This window comes from Sus scrofa, chromosome 4 (genome assembly GCF_000003025.6).
Source record: "Sus scrofa isolate TJ Tabasco breed Duroc chromosome 4, Sscrofa11.1, whole genome shotgun sequence".
NCBI classification, from domain to species: Eukaryota; Metazoa; Chordata; class Mammalia; order Artiodactyla; family Suidae; genus Sus; species Sus scrofa.
The window spans coordinates 109,738,459-109,764,217 of record NC_010446.5 but is presented as its reverse complement, the minus strand read 5'-3'; the positions used below and the strand labels follow the sequence as shown (position 1 = coordinate 109,764,217).

The 25,759-nt window shown below is 42.1% G+C and overlaps 1 protein-coding gene across 3 annotated transcripts; it reads right to left on the bottom strand.

The window, feature by feature from the left end:
- On the bottom strand, positions 569-25,634 carry SLC16A4 (solute carrier family 16 member 4). Of its 3 annotated transcripts, XM_005663573.3 has the most exons (10): positions 25,094-25,629; positions 23,552-23,667; positions 17,502-17,634; positions 16,696-16,839; positions 16,365-16,526; positions 14,260-14,602; positions 14,084-14,181; positions 11,425-11,636; positions 10,086-10,179; positions 569-920 (listed from the first exon to the last, which is right to left on the bottom strand). In XM_005663573.3, the coding sequence occupies exons 2-10, from the start codon at positions 23,633-23,635 to the stop codon at positions 769-771; spliced, it is 1,422 nt and encodes a 473-aa protein (XP_005663630.1). In that variant the 5' UTR covers positions 23,636-23,667; positions 25,094-25,629; the 3' UTR covers positions 569-768. The 3 variants fall into 3 exon arrangements, with proteins under 3 accessions (XP_005663630.1, XP_003125907.3, XP_005663631.1); XM_003125859.6 differs by having other exon boundaries at positions 14,084-14,602; positions 25,094-25,630; XM_005663574.3 differs by lacking the exon at positions 23,552-23,667 and having other exon boundaries at positions 14,084-14,602; positions 25,094-25,634.

Here is a 25,759-nt window from a genome sequence, read left to right as displayed (position 1 = left end):
TCCCTGGCCTGTCACAGTGGCTTAAAGGATCCAGCATTGCCTCAGCTGTGGCACAGGTTGCAGCAGCAGCTCAGATTCAGTCCCTGGCCCAGAAACTTCCATATGCTGCAGGGGTGGCCATAAAATCAAAAAAAGAAAAAAAAAAAGAGCCACCTACCTATTCAACTTTATATTCATATAGAATTGTAGTTCTAAAGACGTGTCCAGATATTTAGCTTGAACGTTTTAAATAATTAGATGTAGTGGAAAAACAACATTGTTTAGATAGATGGGATCTAAATGATCTTGAATAAAGGTTTGTTGTTTGGTTTTTTTGCAGTTATTTTTTATTACATAGCAATACATGTTTATTTTAGAAAACTTAATAAACATAATAATGAAAACAAATATTACCTCTAATTAATAAGCAAAGATCAACTATTTGGGGAGGGTGTACACCATGCCAGTCGCTAAACAGCGTTTTAATATTCAGATTCCAGAGTTCGGTGGCTCTGTTTAATGCTGCTTTAAATTCAAGGAAATGTTTTCCATCTTCACGTATTTTAGTGACTGAATTACCAGGACACAATTGAGAGTTTGGTTAATTTATTATTATAGTACATTCTGATTTTCATTAATATCTAAAGCAGTTGTTTTCACTGATTTCCTGCCAGTTACACATTCCTCAGAATGCTAAAGCAAAATGGTTTACACTCTCATTTTACAAATGAGGGAACTTTACTTCCATGCTTCTGTTTTCAGTGACTTATTAGTTTAGATTTTCTTTTGTTAAGCGCTCACTTGATTGCAGTCCTCTCTCTTTCTGTTTCTCCATTGCTCAGCCAGTGGCACAAAGAAAAAGGACACTGAAGAGAGTAGATAGCATGCGCCCGAGAGGTAGAAGGAGCCAGTGTATGTCTGGGTATAATCATGTAACCAGCCTGTAAGGAAGGCAGGGTTTCTGTTAGTGATGCATACCTTTCCATCAGGAATTCTCACCATGAACCCTTCCTTTAAGGAAGGAGAGCCTCTTGTACTTACCAGTCTGTTGTGACCCACCAGAAAGTTAGGCTGCTTGTTACCCGTCTTATTTTCTATTGATGAAGTTAATCAGTTCCGTCTGAGTTAGGGGTCTAAAGCTGTGGGGAAAAAGTAATTTTGGACCCAGAGCTCATCTCCAGTCTTGCAATGGAAGTCGGAGAAATTAGGGACACATACCATTTCATTTTATGGTGACTCTTATTAGAAAAGGCCACTATTCTTACAAAGAAGGAAGTTGTGAATTACTGCTACTTTCCAAAGAAAAAAGTGAGAACTGATTATTACGTTTTCCTTCACTGAACAAACATTTCAGTACTTGCTGTGTTCCCAGCTATGTGCTAGGTGTTGAGGATGCAGTAATGAGCCAAATAGACGTGAGTCCTGCTCTCATAAACTGTATCATTTAGTGGAGAGTTAGGTATTAACCCTACAAATTTCACCCGGGATAAGGATGAAGGGATAGGTCAGGAAGCTGTGAGAGCAAATGAAAAGGCCAAGTGGGTTAGACGGTGACTATAATTTCCCCTGAAATCAAAATGCTCTTTTAAAGCAAGAATTGGGAGGGTCCTCAGCAGTCATTTGGCTAATGGCACATGCTAGAACCTCTCAGGTGAAAGGCGTTATTTAAAAAAATTTCAGTCTGTAGTGGCAAAGGGTATATTTGTCAAGGCTCCAGTGTGTAAATGTTGTTGCAAAAGTCAGCCCTGTTAAAAATGGCAGATAATGTCTTAGTATTATTATGAAAATAATTTTGGGAGTTCCCGTCGTGGCGCAGTGGTTGGCGAGTCCGACTAGGAACCATGGGGTTGCGGGTTCGATCCCTGCCCTTGCTCGGTGGGTTGGCGATCCGGCGTTGCCGTGGGCTGTGGTGTGGGTTGCAGACGCGGCTCGGATCCCGCGTTGCTGTGGCTCTGGCGTGGGCCGGTGGCTAGGGCTCCGATTCGACCCCTAGCCTGGGAACCTCCATGTGCCGCGGGAGCGGCCCAAGAAATAGCAACAATAACAACAACAACAACAACAACAAAAAAAAAAAAAAGAAAAAAAAGACAAAAGACAAAAGACAAAAAAAAAAAAAAAAAAAAAAAAAAGAAAATAATTTTGACCTCAGACTGCCTAAAAATGGCTCAGAGCCTTTAGGGGTCTACAGTCTTTTCTAGATTATTGTATGCATATTATGTTTGTAGATGAAAACTTACAATATGGCTTTTATAAGTTTTTATATTTAAAATCCTCAAAAACCTTAAGTCATGGCTGTGGTGTTTTTTTTTTTTTTTTAAGGCTGCATTCTGATAATTTATTCAAAAAGTTGTGGTGCTATGTCAGCACAGTTCTGGGTACTAGGGATATACCCATGGCCCAAAATAGATGAAAATATCTGCCCACATGGAACTTAGATTGTGTCATAATTTGGAACATAATTTCTCACTGGATATGTAGAGTATACTTTTTTTTTTTGTGGTCTGATCATGTCTGTCTTTATCTCCTGTCCTCTTTGTTCTCTGACTTGGCTCTGATAGAGACTTATAATTTTGTTTGTTTGCTTGCTTCATTAACTTTTTGTTTCCTTAACGTAATGAATGAATGGAATGTTTTATTTAAATTCAGATAACTTTAAGTTGCTTTTACTTATTGAAACTTTATTTGATCAGTGATCTCAATTAAATATTTCTTGGAGTTAAGCAAAATAGACCAACTGGGACGAGTCTTTGTATCATGTTGCTGTGATTGACCTTTTCGCTATCTGAGAAACGGGTGGCCAATCTATCAGTTCTTCTAGAATTTCTATAAAGGGGGAACTGTGGAAAGCAGCAGCATCTCCTCTTATCCTTTGTCATTCTTGCCTTAGTCCCACCAGTACAGCAGTTTACCAGTATCTACAGAACCTGTGAGTTATATGATGGGGTGTTGGAAGTAATACTCTAGGAAAAGACTAGAAGTTCTTGGATAAGACGACAGATAGTGCTGCCAAGAGGTCAGGAGAGTAAAGCTAAAAATAGTGAAAATGACTTGTTTTATAAATCCCAGAGGGACTAACAGTTTAAGAGAAAACGGCTTGTAAACTTTTCATTTCATGTAAACATGGTTAAAGTCAGAATGTTGTTTCTGAAACATTGAATATTAAATTGTATTTAATATATTGTCTTACCAGGGCAAGGAGTTGTTTAGCATACTTTAGAGCTGTCTCTGGAGTTCCCCTGGTGGCTTAGTGGTAACGAACCAGACTAGTATGCATGAGGATGAGGGTTCAATCCCTGGCCTTGTTCAGTGAGTTAAGAATCTGGCATTTCCGTGAGCTGTGGTGTAGGCCGGCAGCTGTAGCTCCCATTTGACCCCTAGACTGGGAACTTCCATATGCTGTGGGTATGGCTCTAAAAAGACAAAAAAAAAAGGGAAGAAGAACTGTTTACATGTATTTCCATGTAAAGTTTAATGAAATAATTTGTTTTAAATCTGTTTCTCCATTCATGCTTGATAATTGAAAGATTAGTATATTTTAAAATTACGTCTCTGAGATCTAATTGCTATTCAGTCTGATAATAATATGCAGTTGATTATTTGCTTTTAGGATGCTATTTATGATAGCAAATATGAAGGGAAATGTAGGATGCAGGACTGTATTATTATTGATTAATTGCCCTATGAAAGTGTTAGCTTCATAATTAAGCTTGGAAGTGACTACTAGGGAAATTAAATTCATAGCTAAACATCTCTGTTTGGTTGGAATAATTAGCCATACAGAATATTGTATACTTGATCTGATTTTATTAGATAGCTGTGCTTTTTTGGTAATAGCATGAAAAAGCTTTATCCAAATGCACTTTCAACCCTAAACAGTGTAGAGTGTGTGTATATATATTTTTTTTCTTTTTCATTTTCTTTTTTTTTTTTCCCCTTGTCTTTTTGCTATTTCTTGGGCCACTTCCACGGCATATGGAGGTTCCCAGGCTAGGGGTCGAATCGGAGCTATAGCTGCCGGCCTACACCAGAGCCACAGCAATGTGGGATCCGAGCCACATCTGCAACCTACACCATCACTCACGGCAACGCCGGATCCTTAACGCACTGAGCAAGGCCAGGGATCAAACCCGCAACCTCATGGTTCCTAGTCGGATTCGTTAACCACTGAGCCACGACGGAAACTCCGAGTTTATATTTTTAAAAGAAATTATTGTTGGTAATTCAGAAACCACTGTATTCTAATCGTTTTTAAATGGAAATACACACAAGTTGACATTCAAAAGACTGGGTTCCTTTGTGGTTATAGCAGCAGTATTGTGAGTGGCAGAGAATAGCAGCAACAATCCAGGAAAGTGTGTGTGCACCTGAGCCTCCGCTCCATGATGGGGATTCTGTACATAGCCAACACTCTGAGGGGCACACTGGCTGCTGGTACAGATGGATTCTTAGGTTGAAATCCCCCCTAAGCATTTCCTCAGTGTCTCCAGAGCACCTGCTTCAGATTCACTTGAGGTGCGTGTTAATTGTGTAAATTCATTGGCTTCCTAAGCATACTTCCTCCCGGGTGACCCCCAGTTAATGCTTATGTATATGATAAAATTGTCTAAATTATTTCCTTATATTTATGGCTGTAACTCTTGCTCTGGGCAAGAAGATCTAAGAGTAAGACTTGAAATACCCCCAGAAGGCTGTTAATTCCAAAGTTCCTTCATAGTAGTTCAGATTAGTTGCTGAGAATTCTGTAAGTGACTGGCCAGTGTTGAACCAGAGCTTCTAGCTGTTGAGCTGCAGCCTAGTGGCAGACTTCCAGTTTGTTCAGACACAGTGATCCTCTTGCATTTCTGGAGCCACTGCCTGGCTATTAGCAGCCTTGTCATTTTACTTTGGGTGTATTAAACAAGTATTACTTATAATCTTGGGAAACTTAGTTTAACAAATATAAACCTCAGTGCCTTTTAAGATAGGAGCTCTCTCAAAGGCCCGTGATAGAAATTTGCCATAAGAATCACTGGTAGTGCTTTAAATATTGGCTCTGTGTTGTAAGTTTTATTAAGATGATTGTGGTCTGTGTTAGGATTTTGAAAACTGATTCCTTGTCCTTGCAAAGGAATATATTTGCAAAGGAAAGACCACCTCCCCTCTCCTTTTTTAAAACCACAATAGAGAACTATTTGGAATTTATTTTTGCTGTTTTTGGAGGGAGTCACTAATCCTAATAATACTGGATAAATACATGATTTACATTGTTTCCTTTTGTCTCTTCAGGGTACAATATTCCTCAGAATTTAAAGGATAGAGCACTTTGCCCTGCCTCCTCATTTGTCCCCCACTGACCCTCAACCTCCAAAATGGATTACAGCAGACCAGTGGTTGAGTTGTTTTGTTTGTGTGTTTGTTTCCCAAATAAAATTTCAGGCCATAGAGAAATTCTCAATCGATAGGCCAAGATGACTGATAAAACTACAGAGGGTATGGTTGATAAAAGGTGGAGTGAGGACTGGGTGGAATATTTATTTAATAGTGTGTCTGAAGTAAGGATGGGATAGAGATAGGAAATGATCTGCCATTTCACGAGGGGATGAACTTGGCTGTATTAATGGGACAGAGACGAGCTTGGATGAGTTTCCATTTTAGCCATTGTCTTTTCTTATAAAACACAGATAAAGAGTTAGTGCAAAATTACCAGTTTTGCTCCCTGGTGTTTCTGATGAATTGTGAGGTTGACAAATAATAGCAAAAGAGAGGGGTGTAACTTCTTTAGGAACTAGGTAAATTACTTTTGTGAAATACCTGCTTGATGGAGTGAAGCTTCAATATATTTTAAGGTGATTTTTATTATACCAAAGCTTAGGATACTTTCATTTAAAGGTAAGATGGAGACCTGGATTACAGTGACTCAACCAAATTTTCTTTTTTCTTTTTCTCTCCCCCCCCCTTTTTTTTTTAAGAGCTGCAGATGTGGCATATGGAAGTTCCTAGGCTAGGGGTCAAATCAGAGCTGCCGACACCAGCCAACACCACAGCCACAGCAATGTGGGATCTGAGCCGAACACCACAGCTTACAGCAACGCCAGATCCTTAACCCACTGAGTGAGGCCAGAGATCGAATTCGCATCTCATGGACACTAGTTAGGTTCATTTCTGCTGAGCCACGATGGGAACTCCCCTCAACCAAGTTTTCAACAAATGAAGTAGAAGAAGAATACAAATTCTAACACTTCTCAGTTTTAAGGTTCTAGACTGTTGTCCTTAGTTTTAAGCCCTGGCAGTGTGTGTGCCTAACAGAATAATGAGTGCTATGCCATGATCCAATAAGGTATGAAAGAGCATCGAATGAATAACTTTTGTCTTCTCTGCCCTATGAAGCAGCTAGCAGAGTTCTGTCCTAATAAGTTGCTTGATAATTATTGAATGAATACTGATTTATAACAAACCAAACAAACATGTAGATACAGAGAACATTATAGTGGTTATTGGGGGGGAAGGGGCAGGAGGGAGTATTAAATGGGTAAGGTGGATCAACTCTATGGATAAAAAGTAAATTTTTGGTGGTGAAAACAAAATTATTGTGTTTTAAGAGAGTTTTCAGATTTGTGATTGATTTAAATGTAAAATTATATATTGGCATAAAATGTGGATTCATCAGTTGGGAATGGGGGGTTATGTGGAGGAGAGGGGAACTGCCTTTGGTTTTGTTTTATAGGCTGTTGGTGGTTTTATTTATAAATGGAACTGAACCCTTAGCATTTGGAGCTCACATGTCAAATTCCTTGGGTACAAGATTAGAAATTTCACGTAAGTGCCTTAAATCTGTTTTGTACATTGGAGAATATGATCATATACTTGCCTTTTTTTTTGCCCAAGGCACTATTTTTTATTTATATTGCTTTCTACAGGTGTACCTTTGTTAATAGTGGTCTACTAGAAATATGTATTAAGTTTTATTTTTATTTTTATTTATTTATTTGTTTTTGTCTTTTTGCTATTTCTTTGGGCCGCCTCCGCGGCATATGGAGGTTCCCAGGCTAAGGGTCAAATCGGAGCTGTAGCCCCCGGCCTACGCCAGAGCCACAGCAACGCAGGATCCGAGCCGCGTCTGCAACCTACACCACAGCTCACGGCAACGCCGGATCGTTAACCCACTGAGCAAGGGCAGGGACCGAACCCGCAACCTCATGGTTCCTAGTCGGATTCGTTAACCACTGCGCCACGACGGGAACTCCCCTTAAGTTTTAAAAATATCAGTATTTTTAATTTTTCCACTTCCAAGGCTTTTCCGTCTTGGGATCAGTATATAGTTCTGGATGCCATCTACCATGAAAAACAGCCTTTAGCTTTGGATAAATAATGACATTTGGCCTACATTTGAGTCTACTGACCACCCTAGGTTAGGAAACCTAGAACTACCCTGAAACTGATCCAGTTTGAAGAAGGCCATGTTACTAACTGAAATTGAATTTGTCACTGCGTGTTGGAAAGAATAGGAGGGGCTGTTAGGTGGACTGGGCAGGGCAGTCACTTGTTTGTGGAGGGGAGGATAGTTAATTTTTAAACTTTTATTTATTTTGATCCCTATCAGTTGGTTTCAGCCAAGATCTGATAAAGAATTTTATTGCTACTATATTTCAGTTACAAAAGGTATATAAATAATTTTCTTGCTCATATACTTTATTTACTTTTATTTCCTTTCCTTGAATTATTAAAATATGCTTTATAGGACTAACTTGTTTTTCTTTTTCATTTCCATACAGGAAGGAGACAATTATTGTTCATGTACCATTTTTAACTAGTCTTTTGAGGATTAATTGTGAAACGTTTTATGGTTTGCTAGATTCCTAATTTAAAATGCCTGTAATCTTTTATAGGAATTTCAACTTTTGCACTTTGGTAATAACAAATCTAGGTAAGTAAAAAGTGAGGATCTCATACAATTCTGAAGATCTAAGCTTGGTTTAGAATTTAATATTTTATAACTAGTAAGCCTTTTGATTTAGTTAAAGATAATAATGTAACTGCCCATACTTGAGTGATGAGTGGGTATGTAAATCAGTATTTCTGATGTTTCTTTGGTAGTTGCTGCTGGAGTTAGAAGTTAGGAACAAATCTGATGGCCTTTGTAAATCCCTTTTGTCATTTCCCAGAGGAGTGAAGGCTTTCCTGAAGTCTCCTCAACAAGATGCCTAGCATAACATTGTAATCAGTGAGGATTATGGTATAGAGAAGGAAGATTAACTGAATTATATATTAATTATCATAATCTTATTTAAGATTCTCTGAGGAATTCCCAGACTAAAAATCTATGTACTTGAGCTTTCAGCAACAGCCTTTTCACTTCCTTTGATGACTTTTTGGTAGCACTTACAACATTTATGATTGCCTAAATAATATTCTCCGAGTTAGCAGGTAAAAATTCCACCGTGAGCTTCCTCCTCATCCTCGCATGGTGCTGGGTATTGTGAACATTGGATCGTAAAAGGCTTGTAACTTTTTTTGACTCACTGACAGCAAGAAATGTATTTTACGTCACATATATTTTATTATACATAGGTATGTGTGCAGTGAAAGGAATAAGTTTCACAATAAAGTGATACACTGATTTCTAATCTGCTCTGTGGTCCTTTTTTATTAAAGAAATACATATTTTTTTAAGATGACCCAACGAATTGGTTTGAAGACCCATACACACATCTCTAGCTTTTTCCTTTTAAGTAATACTCCTCACGGAACTTGTCTAGTCTCCTCATACATTGAACTCTGTAAACATTTAAAGTTGTATACAGAGTTGTATACATGTCTCTCTAAACGTGATGTAGTTTTGTTACTTGCCTTTATCATTTGACTAAGATATTCAGTGCCCTGGTATTTGTTGCTTCCCTACACTTTTGGCCAGACGTTCAAAGGCATTATTGGGACAGTGAAGAAGAGTGAAGATTGAAAAAAATGCATGAGCAAATTGTGTTTGAACTCACTTTCCTGTATGTCACTGACCTGGGCGCTAGCCAGGGAGGAGCTTTGCTGCTGCTTGGTCCCCTCTAACCTGTCTCCCTGTGTAACACTTCTGGGCTTGACTTTAAAATTCTAGCCTGCTTTCCAGTTATGAAGAATAGGCTAAGTTAGACTTCATGGAAAGAGGTATGTTCATAAATGCAAATAAGGAGTTACTTTTATGTTTGTATAATTTTTTCCTTTAGATAGATGCATCAGAATTGAGCCTCAAGTAATTGTACATTTTTCCCCTTCAGTAATAATTTCTTTTATTAAGCTTTTATACTTTTTCCTTTGATATTTGAAGTTTATAGTGATGTAAACCTAATATAAAACTTTGTTTAAAAAAATTTTGGTGGGGCAAGATCAGACCCTTTCTCAGCCTCCCTTCAGAACTAAGGGAAGCAAAAGTAAGTTTTAGGCTGAATACCTTTTTGTACATGATTGGAAATGCTGTGTCATTTGTAATTCTGTAGTGTAAGATACTGAAACTTAAGTCTGTTTCCTGAAAATATTTGTGAGTAGTCACTCTTAATAGTCTTAGATTAAGTGTTCAGCAAGCACAAAATGTCCCATTAAGTAAAAAGTGAATGTAAAACAATGCTTCAGTCTTAAAGTTAACTTAAAAATCAGAACTGCCCTAAGTTTTACTGTGCATGTATTTAATGTACACCAGTGGCCCCGCATATCCTCTTCACACAGATCCTGGCCTTTAGTCCAAGATGTATATAGCACATCTGAAGAATAAAGGGGTCAAGCCTGCAGCTGTTAAGCTTATTCTACAGTGATGTTAGTGGGTTTGTTTGTTTGTTTTTTAACCATCATAGATCTTTGGGAATCTGATAAAACTCTGATTTTCTCCTCCAATAAGTAGATATACATATATAATCCCTGCTGTAAGACTCCCAAGAGAATTATAGAATCTGCCTTGTGCACATCTGCTGAATTGACCCTCAGATTGTCCTGGACTAGTGAAGCAGTGTGAGAGTTGGTATAGGAACAGCAGAGATAATCATCAGTTTCTTTTATCCTGATAATTGTCATTGCATGTTACCATTAATCATGGAACAGCCTTTCCTTTCATGGCTATTGAAGTTTGCTCAAATTGGTTGAGCTGTTACCTGCCAGAGGTGGTCCAGAAAGAACAGCCATCCCAGCAAAGAAAGAGGCAAAACCCACAAATCTGTGTACCATAAAATTCCCGGAGAGATCAACCTGTAGGGATTAGGATCCAGTGTTAGCCATGTCGAAGGTGAAATTCTGCAGAGACCTACACCTGCAAAAGGGCAGCTACTGTTTGTGTCATCTTAAACTTTGAACAGTTGACTTCTGAGGTGATTTGAATGGCCTTTTACCCTGATATTATGAAAGAGGTGGCAAATAGGGAACATAATTTCCCTGGGCAGACTGTTTTTAGTAGTAAGGAAAGAGCATTTATTTTTGTTTCTTTTAAAAAATCTTTTAGTTGGTTCAGGGATACTTCCTCTACTAGGATATGGTATTTACAGTTGGAACTGACCATAGTATTCTTGAATCCACCTGTGGCTGAGTGTCAGCTACTGGTTTATAAGAAGTCAGATACCACAAGAAGTTGATTTCAGCTTTAGAAAGTTTGATATTTGCTTAAGCCTCATAAAATATCCTGTAGCACTTAGGCTAATGTTAATGTCAGGCCAGAAGTTTCCTGGGGATTTTATTCCAGTGCATTTGGAACCTAGTTTAAAGAACTCGTGGGGTTCCAAGAAGAACCCAGAAGTATTTGTGTAACTATTTCAGCTCCATTTGGGTCTAGGACTTTGTCAGTTTGGGGTAGAAGTGGAGAGGAGTTGAAAATTGAGTGTTCTTACTAAAGTATACAGAACTTCTCCCAACAAGAAAGAAGTCAGCACTGGTCAGGAATCCCCTTTTCTCTCGGGGAATTCTTCCAAGATTGTGTCTTAGAACGGAAGGAATTTGTGGAGTGGAAGAGAAATGAACAGAACCCTAGCCTGGGTGACTGATAATGCAAAATGGGATCCTTCTGATGCCTATTTTGATTGTACTTCTCTCCTGTCCCATGTGGATAATCTTCTCATCCCTCCCTACAAGGTAAGATGAATAGCTGGATAGGATATAGCTACAGGGTTCCTGAAGCCTGGGTTTCATTTTTTTTTTAATTATAAAATTCTTAAGTTTATTTATTTATTTGGCTGCCTTGCAGAGTTCCCAGGCCGGGGATCAGATCCAAGCTGCATTTGCAACCTACACTGTAGCTATGGCAATGCCAGATCCTTAACCCACTGTGCCAGACATGGGATTGAACCTGTGTCCCAGTGCACTAGAGACGCCACCAATCCCACTGCACCACAGCAAGAAGTCCTAATTATAAAATTAATACAAAATATGTATTCTCTTCTGGGGAGATTACTATTAATACTTTTACTAAATGTTGTGAGAGCATTAATGCGTATGTCTACTTACCAGTACAGGAAGTATCAATGCCAGGTAACCACCGGAGAAAATGGCAAAGAAGATGGTATAGGTCATAAGTAGTGGAAATGTGGTGGCTAAAGGAGCAAGCAGGTTAATGATGCCGCAGAGGATGAGGTAAGACTTGTGGTAATGATACTTGGCGATCCAGTTTTGATCAGCAACCCATCCAGAGACAAGCTGACCGACTGACTCAATGATACCTGAAACGTATTGGAGAGGTCTTATGAAATCCAAATTCCACTTTCCTAGCCCCTTTGAAAAACGTAAATACCTAAGTCATCTTTTCCTAAATAATATGACTTTATCCTGAAACTAGGACATAGAAGAAAAAATGGTTTCATTTGTCTGTCAGTAGATTCTATCATTCTCTCACCTATTCTAAACACCTCTAATAAAATACTGAAAAGGTTCCTCCAGAGTTAGTAGAGGAGCAGCAGGTATTTTTCTCTGATTGTGATTGGAAAGCTCATACCACCTAACTGGGAATACCTGGTTACAAAGGTCCCTGGGCTCAGTAGGTCAGCAGGTAAGGAAGCGGGGTTTCTTAAAGACAGTAGAGCTACAGTGTCCTGGGGGACATCATACGGTGAAAGATTGCAGTGTAAATGATAAAGTCTTACGTTGAAATAAAATACTGTGATTCTTTCTCATTGCAGATGAGGTTTCAGTAATTAAATCCTCCACCAAAGGTTATTATGTTTAAGCTGAAAATATGGAGGAAGTCTGGAAATGGGAGATCACGTTTCTAACATTGGAGCTATGGTATAAATAAAATCTTAAATAAAATTTAGGAGTAACATTTTCCATTCAGTTTCATATCACAACATTGTCACCCTTTATTGTAAGTTAATATAGCTGCTAAATACTGAAAGATTTTCACCAAGAGCTGCATTTGTTTTATATTCCAGATTCTTCCTATGGTTCAAACATAAATTGCTCTACAAAAAGGAATAAAAAAATGCATACTGCCATTTCCTATATCTATTTTTATAGTTATTTCCTAGGAGAGGTACTGAGACTGTGTTCTTTGGTCCTAATCTGATCTAAATGGATACTGTCATGGAGTTCCCGTCGTGGTGCAGTGGTTAACAAATCCAACTAGAAACCGTGAGGTTGCGGGTTCGATCCCTGGCCTTGCTCAGTGGGTTAAGGATCCGGCGTTGCCGTGAGCTGTGGTGTAGGTTGCAGATGAGGCTTGGATCCCGAGTTGCTGTGGCTCTGGCATAGGCTGGTGGCTACAGCTCCCATTAGACCCCAGCCTGGGAATCTCCATATGCCGTGGGAACGGGCGAAGAAATGGCAAAAAGACAAATAAATGGATACTGTCAGGCATTCGAGTGAAAAAAAAATCCATTTATCTTAGGTGTCTTTAGCTTGTGTACACAAGCTTTATTTGACTGAACCACTGTCACTGTAGTTGGAAACAGGGTGCAGCATTCTAAGGGCTTGGTACGTAGGCTTTTCAAGAAATTAGCAAGAGGAAGGCTAATCTTGAGCTACTACTGAGGATTTTGAGATAGAGCAAACCATTTCACTCCTTTTCATTTTGTTTAGGCTCCTTGTTTTGTCAGCTGAGAGAAACCATGTCTTCTGGATCAAGCATTCTGTTTCATACTTGTTTAATAAGTACTCAAATAAAATGATTGTTTTTATTCATCTAGTGTATGTTAAATATCCGCTAATCCATTAGTGCCTAGCCTTGATAGGCATATTTATCTGTCTTAGTGTGAGTTCAAGAGGAAAAATACTTAACAACATATGTTACTAGAACATTATTGAATGCATACGATAGTCCAGGGAATGTTCTAAACTCTACGTGCTTACTTCAACTCTGCATTCCTGCTTCATCCGAATGACCTTGTCAGAGTAGGTGCTACTTTCCCTCTATTACAGATGAGGAAATGGAGATGTAGAAAAGGCAAGTAACTTGCCCAAGGTCACACAGTGAGGAAATAAAGAGCAAAACTTGAACCCGGGGAGTTCGAGTCATGGCTCAGCAGGAACAAATCTGACTAATTATCTGTGAGGCCACAGATTTGATCCCTGGCCTCACTCAGTGGGTTAAGGATCCAGCCTTGCTGTGAGCTGTTGTGTAGATCACAGATGCGGATCAGATATGGTGTTGCTGTGGCTGTGGTGTAGGCCAGTAGCTACAGCTCCTACTCAACCCCTAGCCTGGGAACCTCCATATGCTGTGGGTACCACCCTAGAAAGACAAAAACAAAACAAAACCAAACTTCAACCTGGAAAGTCTAGCTCCAGAACCAGTCATTTAAACTTTTGCACTGTGCTGCCTACCTAGAATTTTTTGTTGTTGTTGTTACCTAGAATGTCTATTGCCACTGAGCACCAGTTTTCTCAAGTTCACTGTCCAGTAATACTTCGTGTCTACTCTGCCAGATGCTGTCATAGGAAAATCAGGAAGACTTGGTTTAGAGTCCATTGTCTGGTGGGGAGCGCCTCTATGCACAGCGCAGTGCCAGATCTGGAGGGAAAGGCTTGCTGTACTCACCATGCTTTTCTGGCCCTCCCATAACTCCTTTAAAAAGGCGGGGGGGTTGGCTTTTGAATAAAATTTAATACGTTTTTTTGGTAAAATTAAGTTTCTTTTTTCTTTTAAGGGTAAGGTTGAAATAGACTTTCTTACCAGCTATAGAAACGAGGTAGGATGCATCCATCATGTCGATCCCCAGGGTTTTGGCTCTGGCTACCAGGTGAAAGGTAGGGATGAAATAGGCCAGCTGACTGAGGAGAAGAGACCATGTAAATATGTAGAAGAAAGGATTCTTAAGAAGAGAAATATAGAAGAGCTTTTGTTTGCACCTCCATGAAATAGCCTCTTTCTCATAATTTTCTTCATTAGTTCTTAGGATTAGTCTGTTGCTGTTAGGTCCTTTGTTGAACTCTTCATTGTGGTTTTGTGAGACTGTGAACCGTGCATCAGGTTGTCCAGCCTTCTGCATAGTACTGTCTCCCCTGGTAGACTCTTGACTCTCACTGCAGCACGATGTTTCTCTCCCGTGTGCTGCCTCTGGGCCACTTGGAGACAAACTGCTACCTTTATCCTTTACGTCAGAATCGTGCTTGCTTTTGATATCCGTGGGTCTTAAGAGCATACTAGAAGGCACCAAATGCAATGCGATAGCTCCAAATAATACAAGGGTACCTAAATAGGAGACAGGAATTGAGATGTGAAGTTAAAAACTACCTCTCTCACGATATTCTGTATTCTTAGGCTCAGAAGAGGCCCCACCACTAAATATTCAGTTGTAGGGCAGTAATTCCTGAAAACACTGCTTCGTCCTTGAATTTAGCCAAACGTATTTAAATCTGTTGACTTAACCGTTAGTTGTACACACTGCTATATCCTTATGAAAACAAGAAGTCCTTTGGAGGTAGAAAACCAGAACGCTGCGCCAGTAGGTTGGTTCGGAAGGAGAGTTATTTGTGCTAAAGGGAAAGGGGTCTGGGGGGAGGGGAGTCATATTTCAATGTTAGAAAATTACAGTGTGTTTTAAATATTTTGAAGTGAGGGTGTAGATTTACGTATAGAAAATATAGAATCAGGTGATGGGAATCACTTGGAAACAAGAGATAGCCTTTCATCTCTTTAAATTTCCTTGACATTTTGAGTTTCCTTGAAAGAAGACAGATGACGGTGTTGCCTTTGAAGCTGAGCAGTTGCTTGACTTAGCATGTCCTGACCAAAACTGTGTTGCTTCTAGAGATGGAATTGGCCCTAGGTTCTGCTGTCTTATCTTACGGATTCACCAGCCAGTCCTTTTCACCATGAGACTAGTGGTAGTTTTTTGTTAGGAAAGGAACGATTCAACAAAACTGCTTTGTGGATAGAAAAAGACATATATTCATATATATGTACATATAATAGCTTTTTTCCCAATAATTTGAGATTATTTTAATCCAGATGTTTTATACCAGGTATGAAGAACATTGTGGAGTGAATGGTTTTTATTTGAAAATTTACAGTTGACAGTATATAAAAGATGAAGTATTAAGGAACATAGCCCTCTTTTTATGCAGTTTTTTCCCATCTATTTTAGTGAATCTGATGAGGAAACTTTTGGGGGGCCTCACCCATGGGGTATGGAGATTCCCTGGCCATGGATCAAATCTGACCTGCAGCCCTCCTGACCCATGGTGCCACAGGTATGGCAATGCCTGATCTTTAACCCACTGCACTGGCCACGATCAAATTCTTGTCTTAACCCCAAGCCACTGCAGAGACAATGCCAGATCCTTAAGTAGCTGAGCCACAGCAGGAACTCCAGAGGAGAGTTTGTTTTTTGTTTTTTGTTTTTTTTTGTCTTTTTGTCTTTTTAGGGCCGTATCCACCCATGGCATCTGGAGGTTCCCAGGCTAGGAGTGTAATTGGAGTTATAGCTGCCGGCCTACACCACAGCCACAGCAACGCCAGATCTAAGCTGTGTCTGCGACCTACATCACGGCTCACAACAGTGCTGGATCCTTGACCTGCTGAGCGAGACCAGGGATCGAGCCCGCAACTTCATGGTTCCTAGTTGGCTTCGTTTCTGCTGCGCCATGACAGGAGCTCCAGAGGGGACTCTTTTTTTAACCGCAGGTTGTTTTCTTAAAGGAAAATTTGAAAAGCGAATGCTTTGGTGAGGGAGGAGAATGCTTTGAGGAGGGGGTCCTTGTTCACCCAGGAGTGTGGCTTTCCCTGCAAGCTAGTTCCCCCACCACACAGATTGCCCTCCATCCTCTTAGACTTGAACCCTTTGGTGAACTCTGGGTTGCCTTTTGGGCTGGCAAAGCCTGCAAGTCGTCGAGGCCCTCTTTTGCTGGGTATTCTCTGAGGAAGAGGGGCATGTTTTCTGGAGTCCAAGGGAGAAAGCTGAACATTATTAAGTCTGGCGGGCTTGACAGTTGAGAAACTTAGAACGACTCACCTGTCCAGTCATAGCGATCTAACAGGACTTTTGTAAAGGGTGCTAACAAAAACGTCAGTCCCATCCCCGAACGGGCAATCGCTGTAGCAAAAGCTAATCGTTTTTTGAAGTATTTTGTAGTTACCACAGTAGCCGTTTGGTACAAGAAAGCAGAACCCAAACCTAAAAGAAAAACAAAGCTTGGAATTACCTTCACATTAAGCGGCTTGGTACCAGGTGAGATATTCTCCTGGACCTGAGATGATAGAAGTAGGCCTTTTGTACTCATGGACAGTAAAAAGGCATATCCCTAGTTCCCTCTTTTAAAGTCTTAATTTTACATCGGACTCACCAGGTAAAAATCCCATAGTCACACAGAGGAAGGGAATGCTTGTGGCCTGGCTGCTGATCAGATATCCACCAGTCACAAGGAGAGCCCCCAAAATTGAGGCAGTTTTCGCTCCAATTATGTCGTAAATAATGGCAGCTAGGGGACCTTGGGAAAAGAAACAAATACTAGTTAAATGTGTTCTGGCATCCCTTCTGGTGTGGGATTTAAATGAGCAACTAGAGGAAAATAAGAGGACTCTACTATCCCTGAAAAAGATGTCTCTATTGGGTTTCTTAATATTCCCAGCCCCACACTATTTTGCTTTTTGGAAAAAGAAACTTTTGTTGCTTTTTGTTTGTTTTAAAGAAAATTGTAAATAAGCATGTTTGGAAGGGAAGCTTACTGAAAATGCATAAAACCTCCGCAAAAAAAGGTTGCATATGGTGACCTATGACTAAGAAAGTTCAATTATTAATCTACTCTACCATATTGTAACTCCATCTAGAACTAGGGGAAGAGGAATTGGTTCTGTTTTTGTTAGACTGGCTCACTAAGCCTATATTAAGACACCGTTGAAAGAAACAAGGCATGAAAATTGAATCATAGAATTAAATAGTTGGATTCTTCAACTTTATTTGTTTGAACCCTAATTTTTCCAGTTTTGCCAAGTCAAATGGAGGCTGAACACTGCAATCCCTACTTTTCTCAGCTTTACAGATTAATAAATGAGCCGAGTTGTAGCAACGCTTCAGTCTTAAATGACTGACAAATGAGTCTTCTTGGATTTGTTGCCTGTAGTAGTCCTTCTTGGACAGCAAGCTTTATACCTGCAGAAAAACGAAGTGACGACATGATTGATCCAATCCAACCAATTTGCTCAGAGGTGCCTTCAAACTCTTCTTGAAAAACCACAAAGAAGATTGCAAAAGTCTTGGTCATCCCCATCACAAACACATTGACCTGCATTAAAGAGGACCAAAGATACAAACCAGGTGGTGAGTAAGCTGTTACAGAGGAGGTCATAGGTGCTGGAGCCTGTGTAGCTCTGGCCCACCAGTATTTACCAGTTCGATTGCTGGTTCCTCTTTTTTTTAGTGCCACACATACAGCATATGAAAATCCCCAAGCAAGGGGTCCAATTGGAGCTGCAGCTGCTGGTCTACACCACAGCCACAGCAACACCGATTCTTAACTCACTGAGCGAGGCCAGGGATCAAACCCACATCCTCATGGATACTAGTCAGATTCATTATCGCCGAGCCACTGGGGGAACTCTTTGCTTGCTGGTTCTTCTTTATAACATTTTATATTTTATGGGGTGGTTAGAGTGTCTAAACACCACCTGAAAGCATGTCACTTAATCCTCATTACAAGGCTATATACTGTATTAGTTCAGGAAGTTGAGATTTAGAGAGCTTAAAAGTTGCTCAAGATAAAGGCGCTGGAACTAAGACCTGAACCCAGATAGTCTGACTCCAGACCAACCACTATGCCGACCTGTTACAATAGCATCTATTAAAAACAGCCAATTCCAGTTACCTTTGTAATAGATGTGTGTTGGCCCCCCAAAATTGTTCCTATCTGTTCTCAGGTTAGCTTTGCTTTGCTTTAACTCTGCTTTTGAGCTGAGTACCTGCCCTCACCTGGTATATACGTAGGGCAGCCATATAATTTATCATCCAGATGTAACGCTGAGAGTGAAAAGCAGCACAGTTAATTTATGCCTGGACAGCAAGGGTAATGACGAAGGATTATGGTCACCTTGTGGTTGGGGTAAGGGTCCCACCTAACACTCCTTGCCCACACCACCTTCCCTCCGCTAGGGGGAGCTCCCCCTTTGAAGTCTGGTTTTCTTTCAGTGGAGTATTAGCATTTGTTTCTTGGCGTTCTGATTAGAATGGGGGCAGGGAGGAGGTGCAAGGTTGGGAGGTGGGGGGACTGAAAGGGAGGCCTAGGCAGGTTCTGCAGTCATTCAAAGCCCTGGAGCCACATGTACTCGCTCATCTCCAGGGACTTTCTAGTGGCCCTTGTTTTCAGTGACCTTGGTGTTTCAGTTTCTCTGCTTTCAAGCTGGATGTGCCTTATGGAAGGACCACAGATTGTAGGTTCCTTTTCCCTGACTCCACTTTCTCTGTCCACCTGGTAAATATTTCTCCATGTGCTTCTGCATTCATCTCACTTTAAACCTGCCCTATGGACAGTCATTAACTTTCAAGGTTTTAATTGTCACCCTTGAACTCATGTAGTTATAGGCACTGATCTGCAGTCAGAATCCTGGCTCTGCTTCTTCCTAGGGATGTGACCTTGGGCAAACTGCAGAAGTAACGCTTCCTCTTTGGTGAAGTGGAGATAAAGGAAACGTCATCAGCTCTAGAACTGAGAAGACTGAGAAAACTGGTAATAGTCAGCATTAATAGTCAAACTCAACTATGATTTCATTCTCTTGTGTAACCATTCTGCTTTCCCAAGAGCTCCAGACTCATATTGTGTCTACTATATCTTTCTAAATCAAGGTAAGTTATCCAAAACGAAACTCATCTTTCCCTTAACCCATGTCCACTCTTCCTTTGCTTTTCTCTTGAAATGAAATGGGTGTCTTCCACCCACTCACTGAAGTCAGAGACCTGCCTCCACTCAGGAACCTCCTTCTGTCAGCCCCTACCCGCTCAATAAAATAACCAAGACTGTTCCCTCCATCTCCAGTGCTAGACTCTTATTTCAGACCAGTGTTATTTCTTGTCATTTGTGGTGCTCCAAGGTTGCAGAAGTTGGGGTGGCAAGGAGGAAGTCCCTTAATGTATTTTCCCCATTCTGATTTGATCGAAACTATAAGACTTTACTTACTTCGCATGAACAATGCTGTGAATACCAGGGCTGTATATTAAAAAATGAAAAAAACATTTTATCAGGCACTTCGTAATCATAATTCTCCTCAAAGGTGCCTCTTACCGGTACATGAGGCTAGAGAATACACATGAACCTTAAATGAACCAGCCTTGTTTCTTTCAGTTCAAAATGCAGAACAGTGATTGAGCCCTCTCAGAAACAAGGAATGCTACAGTGAGGCCTCATTCTGTAAAACATGCTTCCTTTTCTGTGGACATGGGTTCTGTGCTGGCATCTGCAGGATGCGGCCTCTATTCCTCAGCCCCTGGAATTTGGCTAGTTACCGGTCCTCCCGGTTCCGAACCTTTCCTCTCTGGTCTTTCCTTGATGACTGGGCGCAGCCGCGGTAAATGGGTATGACCTGCAGCTGCATCTGAGCCTTCCACTGTGTCTATCTAGAAGGCCGAGGACACAGCCTTTGTATCTATCCTGCCTCTCTCCCTCAACTTGCAATCTTCCAACCTTGTTTCTCTTTTGACAGGATACTAAAAAATCTTTTTCCCAAGGTCTAGACTGTCCCTTAGTTAATTAAGCAGGCTAGATAAGTCTGTATTATACTCTTTCATCCCATGCTTTGAAGCAAGGTTGACGGGTCTCAGTCCTGTTACGAAGTACACATCAGACATTGTCAATGGGCTCATCCCCAAATAAAAGCCCTTAGAAGTCCTCCAGCCCCTTTATGTCATTTTTACCATTAAGAGCCTGCCTTCCTACCATCCCTACTCCCATGGTAAGCCCCCCCTCACCAGATCATTTGATTTAGAATACTCTTTTTGGAAAGGGGGCTGGGTCCAGCCACAGCGGCCCTTTTCGAATGCAGAGCATCAGGCTTTGTCAGAAATTACTGTTTAATAACTTCATTCTACCCTAGTCCCTCTCAGGGCCCCCCCAGCTCGTCTCGACTTTCACAAACTTCTTTAAAGGGTAGTCTATTGGGTTAACACTGCTTCCTCTCATCCCACTGCTCCCCAGTATGGCTCTTATCAAGGTTGTCAGAGACTTCCTTGTTGCTAAGCGAATAGCTTGTCATTCTCTCATCTCTGCCCTCTCTGCACGTCTGCTGCTTCTCCTGGACATTTCCTCCTTGGATTCTGTGACTCTGCATTGCTGGTTTGCCACTAACTTCTCTGATCACATCTCAGCTTCCTCTGTGAACTGCCCTCCACCTGTCCCCTAGGCATCAATTTTCTCCCAGTTGCTCATCTCCCTCCTGGTGACTTCACTACATAAACACTTAGTACAACCACTGTGCATGCTGCTGACTTGCAGATGTCAGTAGGCAAATCCCATGCTCTGCATGCACATAGACTTTGAACATAATACTGCGTATGTCACAAGCTTCTCAGACCCAGTGTCCAAAGTTAAACCATCCAAGCCATCTTCAGGCTCTCTCCCCTTCTTCTGTGCTCCTGCTCATTGAAGGGCATACATCACCTTCCAAGTTGCCCAAGCTCACATCCCAGGACTGCACAGCTCCCTCTCTCCCTAACATTTGGTTAGTCTCCACTCTTACAGGTCTACATCCACCCATCCACCAGCAGGTATTTATTGAGTGCCTGCTATGTTCCACACTGTATACTGGGGGCGGGGCTTACAGTGGTGAGCACACAAACATGGTTCACAGAACATTCGCTTCAGGGAGACAGGCCGACTACAGAAAATAGTCATGCAAATGTGGAGTTATAAAGTATGGGAAGTTAGAATGGGTCCTTTTTTTAATTATTTTTTTCTTCTTTTTAAGGCTGTACCTGTGGCATATGGAGGTTCCCAGGCTAGAAGTTGAATCAGAGCTGCAGCTGCTGGCCTACACCAGAGCCACAGCAATGCCAGATCCAAGCTACATCTGCGACCCGCACCACAGCTCACAGCAACACCGGATCCTTAACCCACTGAGCAAGGCCAGGGATTGAACCTGCATCCTCACAGACACTGTGTCAGGTTCTTAACCTGCTGAGCCACAATGGGAACTCCTGAAAAACATATTTTTTGCTGCACCCATGGCCTATGGAGGTTCCCATGCTAGGGGTCCAATCAGCTGTAGCTGCCAGACTATATCAGAGCCACAGCAATGTGGGATGCGAGTCGAATCTTTGACCTACAGCACAGCTCATGGCAATGCTGGATCCTTAACCTACTGAGTGAGACCAGGGATCAGACCCTCGTCTTCATGGATAACAGTTGGGTTCAATACCACCTAGCCATGATGAGAACTTCAGAATGAGCCATTTTTTTTTAAAGGGGAGCTCCTGAAGGGCATGTCGTTATTGGGTTTTTCATTCACCTTTTCAGGAACTCATCTGTAGTAGAAAAGTAGACTTGTAACTCATGCAGACACAAAAGCTCCATCATCTAAGTACCCACATTACCACTGTGGGTGATTAGCCTGGGTTAACTATTACCATTTTGAAGACCCAAAATGCTATTCTTTTGTGCTTTTATAAGTATCACAACCCAAAAAAAGTGGGATGTGTACTAATTTGGTTATTAGACAACTTTTCTTACCAGTAACTAAACTGATCAAATAACTTCCTATCCTCAGGGGAGAATGCAGGGAAGGGGGGATGGTTCTTGAGAAGAAAGGTGGGAGAATTATCGAGCCTTGCCACCAACGCCAGCTCTGCAGAGCCTGTGACGTGGGGAGGTGGCCCAGCCATGGGAAGGCTCAGACTCAGGACATCCTTAGTTTCGTTATTAGTAATATTTCTGGGAGGGGGGAATAAAAAAGATTGCACATTCTTTGGTAATGAAGCTAATGTTTAACAAATAGTCCTCTGGTTAGGAGTTTTGTCTTACCTAAATCCTGGCTGAGGACCTCTGCCCCTCCCCCATCCTCTGCCCTAGGGGGTGGGGGTGTGGGCTGCAGGTTGCTGGTAGTCACCAGGACCTGTACTCCCCTCCCTGGGAGTGTCCAGCTGTCGGGCTGGGCTGGAGGGAAGGGGTGTCTTTGTGAGTACATCTCCAGGTAACATACCTTACTTGGGGACACCTAAGGGGAACTGTGGACCTAGTGCCACTCTGCAGCGTCCTTTAGGATATTCGGCAGTTCCCATCCAAAAGAGCATGCTGATTTCACATCACCACTGTCTCAAGTAACAACCCCAAGAGCTTCTGGGAGGATGTGGGAAAGAAGTTACTGAAAGAAGAGTGCCGGGAGTTCCCCTTGTGGCTCAGTGGTTAATGAATCCGACTAGGAACCATGAGGTTGTGGGTTCGATCCCCGGCCTCGCTCAGTGGGTTAAGGATCTGGTGTTGCCGTGAGCTGTGGTGTAGGTTGCAGATGCAGCTCGGATCTGCTGTGGCTGTGGCTGTGGCTGTGGCGTAGGCCAGCGGCTACAGCTCCAATTGGACCCCTAGCCTGGGAGCCTCCATATGCTGTGGGTGCGGCCCTAGAAAGAAAAAAAAAAGAAGAGTGCTAAGTCCATTTGCTTAGAGATGGAAGAGAAAAATCAGGCTTCAGTTTCAGAATCCACATCCTTCTCTCCCTTTCCAGCCATAGTAGAAATATTCCTTGGGCCTAACTCGAGCATATGTTGTGGTTGGTGGGGCTGGGCTGGGAAGGAGACAGCAGGCAGAACAGAAGAAAAGTCCCTACTTTCTGGGAGAGAAGGAGGTTGCTGCCAGCAGTGTTAAGTCTATGCTGGGCTGAACTGGGGAACCCCCTGCAGAAGCACCTTTTAGCACTTCCCAGAGCTACTTCTGGGCTGGCTAAATGGATAACTGCTCCCCAGTCCTAACTGCCATGCAGCCAGGGCCGAGCTGCTGTGGTGGCTGGAGCTTTCTGGAGGTTTAAGGGATAGTAAGGAGACTGGATGGAAATGCTGCTTTCACTCAAGGAGGACGTTTTAACATCTCTCTTGGGTTCATCAGCAACTCCTGGCCTCGCTCTGACCCCCTTTCCATACAAATGTCAAGTGATCTTGTTGTTAGGCTGCCCAGAGCCTTTCTCCAGAGAGGCTCTTTCAGGCAGGAGGGAAGGGAAGTAAATCCTCACCAGGAAGAAATGAAACACAACCATCCATCCCCAGCCTCCATCCAGGGGTTTCGTGTAACGTCGGACCTTCTCCCTCTTCAGCATGATGCTTCGTTTGTGTTAAAGGCAGAAGATCCCTGTGACAAATCCAAGACAGTGGATTCAGTTGACAAACTGAAGTGAACTTTAAAACTTCTGTTCCACTGTAGTATACTACTTGTACTGTAATTTTTTTCAGCCCTCATCTTTAAAAATAGATGATTTCTTCTCATTTCTAAAATTGTTTATAGACTCTGATCTCAACCTCAAAAAGACAAGCATGACTTTGTATCACTGGGGGCAGTTTTATGGTCTGCTGCCTGGCTTCCCCTGGCAAGTGCCCAGGGCTTTGAGAGTTCTCTTGGAGTGTGTCCTTAGTTACATATAAAGTCTGCCCAGCTAGAATGTTCCCTTATCCCTGTTTATTCCATAATGATGATTCAGGCAGAACCATGGGAGAGGTGAGAAAAAGATAAAAGCTGTGATGTGAGGGACATCAAAGCCACCGCAGAAATCTCTCTTCCACCAGTTTGAATGGCCTCTGAAAGATGACCGTAAAGTTCATTTCAGGCAGGACTTGCCGAGGAGTTAACCACAAAGCCTGACCTCACTGGCTGTGGGGTGGCCGCTCCTCGCACTGTCCTCCCCCAGGTCTGCAAGCCAGATCCTACGACAAGCTCTGCACCACCCTCTGGTCCTCTGGGTAAACTCTTGCCTTTAGAGAAATGAAAAGGGGATGGGGAACTTTGGGTCTGGAGATCCCCTTTCACAGCCCTTGCTAAAATGAGAATATTCTAAGGGATAAATAGCAAATTGCACTGACAGTTCCTTGAATGTATCTGAGACCAGAAAAAACAAACAAACAAAAAACAGTCGGATAGCACTTTGGAAGCTGAGTTGGGAAAGTGAATGAGGACGGGATAGTAGAGGATGTGTTTGTTATTAGGAGATGTGTGCTCAGACGTATTCAGGAGTGAGTTGTCATAGCGTCTACCCACTTCTCACAAGTGGTTCCGTAAGATAAAGAAGTTGTGCGTATGTGCGTGCATGTGTGTGTGTGTGTGAGTGCATACAGAGAGAAATAGCAAGAGTGTAAATGTTCGGGAGGTGGGCAGCATCCTTATTTGCCACTGGCAGGTTGGCAGGTAGGCTGTTTCTTCCGGGAAAGGAGAATCTGCTGGCCAGATGTGTGGCATGGCCGTCTGTCTGGTGAGCAGGCCAAGCAGGGCAAGAGGCCGGTCCTTCAAAACATTATGGAGAACTAGGGAGTCCCTGTCGTGGCTCAGTGGTTAATGAATCTGACTAGGAACCATGAGGTTGCGGGTTCAATCCCTGGCCTTCCTCAGTGGGTGAAGGATCCAGTGTTGCTGTGGCTGTGGCGTAGGCTGGCGGCTACAGCTCTGATTAGACCCCTAGCCTGGAACTTCCATATGCTGTGGGTGTGGCCCTAAAAAGACAAACAAAAATCTGAATCAAAACAATATGGAGAACTAACCCCACTTCACAGCCCTGTTTTCATCCTACCTTTGATGCGGTGTTCAGCAAGGGAGTCCCCCACAGTCTTGAGGCAATCTGGGAAGAAAAATAAATGATACAATTTTCCAGAATGTTGCTGTTTTTCTAAGGCATTACATTCTGCTCCACTGTGAAAACAAGCAAGCACTGTAAGAGCCCAGAGTGAGAGCCAATGTAGGCGCTCCTGCCAGTGGACTTTACTTCCTGAGGGGAGGAGGAAAGACTGTGATTTGACCTCCTCCCAGATCCTCCCTCCACCCTAACCCAGCAGGGAGACTTTTCCACCATCATCTCAAAAACAAGCTGCGGAGAAAACCAAGTAGAAAATCCTGCGGGTAACTATGGTTAATTCATCCCGGAGGCCATCACCCTGAGGTGGCTCTACTGCCATGGCAGCCTAAGTAAGCAAACCACACTGGAAACAGGCTTAGGCAGTGGCAACCCGGGGATGACCGTCACAGCCAGCCAGGCGTGGAGCCCATCACTAACTTCCTGGCCTCGCTTCTCCTTCTCACCGTAAAAGCCTCTCCCGGAACCCTAGTCGGTGGAGGGCTCCTAACATCTTACAGTTTGACACTGCCCAGTTTCATGAGATCAATTTTTGCTCAAACTCCTTTTTTTTTTTTTTTTTTTTTTTTTTTTTGCTTTTTAGGGCTGCACTTGAAGCATATGGAA